This window comes from Triticum aestivum, chromosome 5A (assembly GCF_018294505.1).
Source record: "Triticum aestivum cultivar Chinese Spring chromosome 5A, IWGSC CS RefSeq v2.1, whole genome shotgun sequence".
NCBI classification, from domain to species: Eukaryota; Viridiplantae; Streptophyta; class Magnoliopsida; order Poales; family Poaceae; genus Triticum; species Triticum aestivum.
In genome coordinates this window covers 608,122,903-608,130,319 of record NC_057806.1, presented here as the reverse complement: position 1 = coordinate 608,130,319, position 7,417 = coordinate 608,122,903, and the positions used below count along the sequence as shown (strand labels likewise).

General features: G+C 41.0%; 1 protein-coding gene across 1 annotated transcript in view; it reads right to left on the bottom strand.

Annotated features, from left to right (window-relative positions):
- Positions 1–6,844: 6,844 nt before the first annotated feature.
- Positions 6,845–7,417, bottom strand: part of LOC123107922 (triphosphate tunnel metalloenzyme 3-like) — a gene marked incomplete at its 5' end in the record, with an annotated part of 9,734 nt that continues 9,161 nt past the window's right edge. The window contains one exon of the mRNA XM_044529809.1: positions 6,845–7,417. This exon is cut by the window's right edge and continues 1 nt beyond it. Within this exon, the coding sequence (XP_044385744.1) occupies positions 6,845–7,417 (573 nt within the window).

Here is a 7,417-nt window from a genome sequence, read left to right as displayed (position 1 = left end):
TAGTCACTTAATTGGTCTCATTGAAATCATTTTTACAACACCCTAAAGGTACAACAAAACTTGCCATGGTTTTCCGTTGAGCTGAAGAATAAAATAAACCACATGCCTCGGAAGTAGATTGATACTGTTGAGTCCAAGAAGATCCATCAGAAACAGCTGATTTAGTGGCCCAAGCTTCTATAGTATATGGTGCGGTATTGCTGATGAATGTAGCAAAAATGCTTTCCTTCAATTTAGCCATTTTTAAATCAAAAACAACAATATTTTCACTGCATTTCACCACATTCAGTTATATTAAAATTTCAGGAATACAAAGTAATAATTTGACAATGGTGCTAAATAAATAAATTATTTCACTCGTAGAGTGCTAGTTCTGGTATCCTAGCAAAGTAAGCTAAATCAATGTGTCATAGCTAAGAAAGCATACTCAAAACCTCTCTCGATTTTTTTGTTACACCATTACCATACATGTTTCCAGACTTTATTTTGCTGTTAGGAGCCAGCAACAGCAGCCAGAAGCATTGGCATTATTGATGATATAACTGAACCTTTATGTAGCAAGTGTTTCAGAGATTTATATTCGACACAACAACTTGTTGAATACTACTTTGAACTTAAAAGGTGAGGGAGAAATCAAAACTTGAGTCACATAGTCACATCAATGATACGATGAGAATGAAAGAATCAATGGAAAAGTACCGTTTAATATTTCACAGTTTCATCATGGTCATCAACACCGCTAAGTTGGAATTCGAGAGTTTTAGGAAATGTGACTGTGATTCAGTAGATTTCCCTTCTGCCATAAATAATGATGTATGGATAGCTGCAACTTTTCTTCATAATATCCCAACGCACAGACACATGTAGGACAACAAAATGACAGCAATCATGGGAAAACACACCATTACCAAAATCAAAGGTATAGCATAATATATTGTCAGCATGATAAAAATGAGATCATGTTAATTTCCCTATAAAACTGAGATCAAAGGTATGCATTTCACAGGAATTTGACAACCACGATCATATGTTCTAAATGGCGCTTCAAGGATTAAAAAAACAGATTGCCCTTCAAAAATAAAGAAATATTCAAGGAAGACAACTAATGGTTGAATCCTGAAAGTCTAAAATCTCTAGATCACATATCTAGCATTTGATACTTACATCCCTAGTAAAATATAATTTTAAAATTTCCTAGAATACGAAAAGAGCCCTATATAGCTACAAGAGATATGTATGAGGTGACAAGCTCTTACACATGTATGTATGAGGTGGTCAAGAGTGAATCCCGTTTCTGATCTCTTTCTTTCATCCATCGTTCTCTGTCTCGCTTGATCTAGTCATGTTCGAGCACTCCTCACAAAAGTATCACTTCCAGACTCCTAGTATGGGCCGAAAGGAGGAGTTTTATTTTTTCTGATTATACATGCAACAGGGAATAGTAAAAAAACAATAACAAAAAAAATGATCATGTGGTGAACCGGCTTCTTCTCCACTGCATTTGCTGATGACATAGGAAGTCACTGCAATATGGTATTATGAAATTATTTTTCATGAAAAAATGATGATACACTTTCATCTAACCAACTTGAATACTCACTTTCCTCAAGAAAACAATCTGAATAGTCTTGTGCATGGCATGATCCAAATTCAGACGACACACTTTCTTATATGCTATCTATTAATGAACGAACGGGTACTTACATGTATATGAGGCCAGAACCGGGCGTCGCGGACAGGGTATCTGTCTTCCACATCATCAGCATGGAGGAGGTCCTCCTCGGCTGCTCACTGAAGGACAACAACGATTTATCCATTTCCCATCTCTATTATGGAAATGCATTCTGGAAACAATAAAAGAAACAATAAAAATACAGAGAGTTATACTAAAGAAGAAAAATCCTTGCATGCCAATCGTATGAAATAGCTAATGCAATTATCCCATATGTAAATGCATCCCTAACACCTGCAATCGCTCCAGAATATATTCCACATAAAAAAGCACCGATCATAGATTTATGAGATAAAAGTAATAGAGTCAAGTTAGACTACCCAAAACGACGCATGTGGTTCTACTTGTCACTTTTGACCTTAAGTGGTTTCCGTGGACATATAGTATGATGAATTTACTACATAGTGACCTTAAATAGTTTCAGTACACATATAGAAGGATAGAAATTCTACATGTACTGGGAACTACCACCAAAGCCATGTTCTATTGGATCCAGCTTGAACAAAAAAATTATATTGATTCAACAATCATAGACATAAATTTTGTCTCAAAGAAGGAGGACTACGTACAACTTCCAAAATTTTATGTGTGCCAGCCAGTGGTTTCAGGCTGACATTCAGATAGACGATGCAGCTTGGAAGTAATTCTAAATGACAGTCATTTTCCATATTATATCTGCAGGTGCATGCTAGTGCAAAGTAGTGCTACATCACGAAGTTGTTGTAAGGTACAGTAGAAAATAAATAAAAATTCAGTGCAAGCATGGTTGCAAATTATTTGGCAAGAGCGTAGCATGTAGGCCACTTACCAGGTCCAGTACCCATACTCCCCTAGTAATTAGCAATGGTGAAAAGTCTAAACCAATCGGATGGCACAATCAACAGAAGCAAAAAAAAATCCTTGGGCGCCTCTCCACGATCCGTTGCCCGGTCCACCTCGGAGTTTGGCCTGCTCCGAGCCCCGTTTGTGTTCAGCAACGGCAGCGGCCCTGCAACTGCAATCATTTATCCTAGTCTCCACAGTAGAACAATGGATGATCACAACTTCAAATCCTAGTATATACTGAATTAGTAAGGACCAGCGGGATAGCAAAAATTCAGAAAATTTCATTCCAAAATAGAAACCTCTAATTAATCAGACAATAAACTTGCCATTTGATCTGATGATGAAAGGCACAAATGAATGGTTGTCGTGCATGCACATAAAAAATCCACACGAGAGTATGCAATCATCAATTCAATTTTTACAGCCTGAGAGTTAACACTGATAGGCCTTGCCTTGGATCAGGTCAAAACGAATGACCACAAGATTTTATTAGTACAAACTACAGACCAAAAATTCCTCTTAAACACTTTTTACTGACTTCTGTATTGTTTTGTTCAGTACTTCAGTTCTTCAGTTTAGCATTCTAAACAAGCCAATGATGTTGAAAACAAGGTATGCTATTACAGATAGTTTTAAGGCTTGGCAACCAATGAATTTAGTAGCACACAATTAAACAACATCTGGTGACAAATTCAGCTTCCATGCTGATCCTAAATACTGCAACAAAATGTTTGACAGAATATGCAGGTCAGTTTGGCACTATAAGTTCCCAATCATTAGCTCGCCTCAGGGGTAAAACAAGCTACCATATAGTAAAGTACCAAATCACATGAGCAGTGTTGTAATCAGTCATGTAGATATTATAGAACATCACTGATTTTAACCAGTTCTGTAGTAGCTGTATAACTTTAGTGATTTTGGAAGCTTTGTAAGACTAATTCCCAAATTCCATCTGGTAGTAATTAAAATAACTCCATACAATGAAAATACTCGTATATATTTCCATCATGAACTCAATATACGTGTGAATAAATCGATAAGTAAATCAATATGGTGCATACTCTAAAATCTCAGAGATCTTTGATGTCGTAGAAGTTATTAGTCTTCTGCTTGTTTCGGAAATCCCTACATAAAAAGGGAGTACATTTCAAACTTCAGAACATGATGGTGCAAACGGTGAACTGAATAAAGCTATAATGGGCCAGTATACTACATGGAGCATAAATCTGCAACATGAATTTTGTAGTTATAGTATTATTACTTTCTTCGAAAATGAAAATATGTTTGCAACATGGGTGTGAAGCATGCATACCCATGCACAATCAAGGATTGAAGTCCAAATCTCAGCATGTTCCATGTCACCAGAACATCATCGTATTCCCAAGTAACCAAAAATATTGTTACTCCTGGTTGCCGTGAAATTTCTACAACAAAGAGGGGACAATTCAGTACAAAGAGAGATAACAGAGAGAAGGGAGACGTAGTGTTGTTGTCGTTGTGCTCCCTCACCTCCCGGCCCTGCAACTTGAAACCATCGGCGCCTCTGCACTGCAACCCCGTATGCACATCGTCCCTCTCCCTCGCCCGACACAAGACACACAAGCTAGCACCGGCCAAAAATCAATCAATCAATCAATCAGTCAGTCAGGGGAAGCTTGTTGATTGACATCCAAAAATTCAATGAGTTAGAGAGCAGAATGAACTCATTAACAGCACACATAAACAACCAACCATCCCCTGGTTCAAACTGGTACTGGTACATATTTACAGATTTGACGGTTCGGTTTAGGCACCAGAAAGCAGAAAGTAGAGATATAAGATGACAGATACAGAGAACCAGAAAGCAGGACGAAGACACCGAGAACAACGTTCCGATTGCAATTCGTGTATACCAAGCTATGCTATGCATTTTGGCATAAGTTGTGGAATCACGCACATATTTTCTTTCAAATAAAAGTAGTACTCAAAGTCTGAATTCAGTTTCAGAGAACAAAGCATGCATACTGAAGTTCGATGACAGGTCGACGGAGGTTGTCCCTGCAGGACACCTTGTCGGACAGCGCTGAACTTGTTGCCGGTGATGCTAGGCACTGGGGGTACGGCATGAACAGCAGCATCGGCGGGAACAGCCTGACGAAGCATTGTTAAAAGCATTCATACAGAATATAATCTTCTAGATGATAACGATAAAAAATACAAATGCAATAATCCACCAAATGTAGGAAAGCATTGTTACAGAATATATATTCTAATCCGTGATAAATAGAGATCTGAAACCATTGATCACATGCAAGAAAACAGGAGGAGGAGGTGCACAACTACATGTAGAGCGTGTAGACGCCGCTGAACTCATGAGTCGTGGGCTCCTGTTGCTTCCGTCGATCTCGTCATCCCCAAAGTCAAGTATACTGCCATAACATCAATCATATATGTGTTGGCATTTTACTGTACCTGTTATGACAGGGATGGCCTTGCTTTCAATAGAGCATGTTCAAAGTATGAGAGTTCAATCAAACTCGACGAACTCATTGATGGTGTCCAATTTACCAGGAATTGGGTTCTCTCATCCAAAGCTGCCACAACTACTTAGTTTTACCTAAACAAGGAAGGCATGGTCAAACAATTTAATTCCACGCGTTGCACATTCATAAATCACATGACAGATGTACCACACATTCATAATTGTACAAAGTAACTAGCAAGTGTTCCCGAAAGAATAAATCCACACACGCAATCAGCTAAACATAAAAAATTACCTCAAAAATCCACACACACATTCATACTAGGATGTATGGTGAGTTAGTGCTTCCACGGGTTCATATTTTCCTTACTTCTGATTCACTCTCCCCAATATACTTGTTCAATTGATCAGGCCCCTAAAGTTCCAGGAAAGGAAACATTGTACAGTTTATACAGAACACAAATTAGGTAGAAAGAATATGGCAATCTCAAAATAAATTGTCATTAGTGTTTTCCCACATCCTGGAGATCAAAGCAGAAAAAGACCAGCTCGCATGACTGGCGCCAAAAAGGGAAGATGAAACCATAATTACGTATTTAAAGCGGTAACATGAAACTCTAAAACTTATAAAATGCAAATAAAAACCGCAGATCTTGGTGAACTACCTTCGATATGAATTCAGAGGTGGCTTACGGTTTTAATCTACCAATCACTATGATGATCAGATGACACATAGTTAACTGCAATACCACACGCCCTCCCCTGTTCATCGCTTAGGGCAGCAATGTGGTCACTGGCTAAAGATTAAAAAAAAATCAGGCGCCTGGTTTGAACAATAACACACGCCCTCCCCTGTTCCCAAAAAATACCATCAACATGGCCACTGGCTAAAGTTTCAGGAGTACCCATTCTTGGAGTCGCCCACTCGAGTCCTAAATGTTTTAGCAAAGTATAAAGTACAAAGGTTAATCATATGTCGCTGCATGTTTCAGCAATTATATGGTAAGGAATCAAGCTATGAACTCAGGCATACCTTGGTATCTTGGTCTTCTAGTTCATCAAAGATCAGGTTCAGCCTTTTAGGTACCTAATAAGAAATAAGAACAGATCTGTCAAGTGGCAACTTAGATACCAACGATGACCGTGTATGCCTGAGACTAAGAAGCAGCTCATCAGGAAGGTGGGTTAAGACAAGAAGCAGCTCATCAGGGAGGTGGTGAATCTAAGGATGCCCATCTGCACCAGAGAGCAGAACAAGATGTGGTGTGGTGAGACTGCAATAACAGTCCCATTGCCCATAACCGTGTGGCAGACATACGAAATTCAGTTTGTTCCTAGCTACTCCCTCTGTTCCTAAATATAAGCCCTTTTAGATATTCTAATGTGGACTACATACAAAGCAAAATGAGTGAAACTACACTCTAAAATACGTCTATATACATCTGAATGTAGTCCGTATTGAAATCTCTAAAAAAGGTTTATATTTAGAAACAAAGGGAGTAGATTGTATGTCCTGTATATAAATGAACCAGACATACCAGCCCCGGCTTCTTCCCAGAGGTTGTCGGATCATGCTCCAGGACAAGTTTTTTTACGAGGATTGAAATGCAAACCCTTGTGTTGCTATGCTGCCACCCAAGATAGTATTCTTGGATGAAAGTTATCAAATACCAGAATGTAACAGAACTAAACATTACATTTGTGAGATTTGAAATCACTCGCCACAAAGCCTATTGTCGCAAGAAAGTGCTAATGAAACCCAAGTTTTATAGCAACCACGGTTTAATCATCATTTGGGACACGGTAAAGACCAACCACAAACCTAGTCACGGAAGCAGCTTCCCGGCCATGAAGCACGCGAACTTATTGCTGCGGGAGTACTCATACGGCACCCCAGGCACGGTGAGCAGCCGCTCCAGGACCTCCTTGGCCTGGTCGGGCTCCGCGGTGTCGCACTCCATCTCATAGTTTGTGCCGAAATCGAAGTGTGTCTCGTCGAGCTCTAGCATGAGCCCCTGCCCCTGGCACTCCTCGAGCTCATACACACCGCGGGTGTTCCGAAAGCCGCCGAGGCAGACGAACGGCGCTTTGTCCCTGCCGAGGCCGTACTCGTCGGAGACGAGCCGGACGATGGGGGAGTCGACCGCGCCGAGACGGGCGGGGTTGTCGACGCAGGTGAGGACGAGGGCGGGGTCGAGGGGCTCCACGACCTCCTCAACGCGGCTGACGCCGGCGTCGATGCGCGGGCGGCGCTTGAGCGTGAGGACGGCGCGGGAGGGGTCGCGGTCGTCGGTGCCGTAGAGGCGGACCCGCTGGGCGGGGGTGGCGGCGGCGAGGGGCCGCGCGGGGGCGTCGGTGCGAAGCAGGCGGGGCGCGAGGAAGGAGGAGAGGCGCCGGTG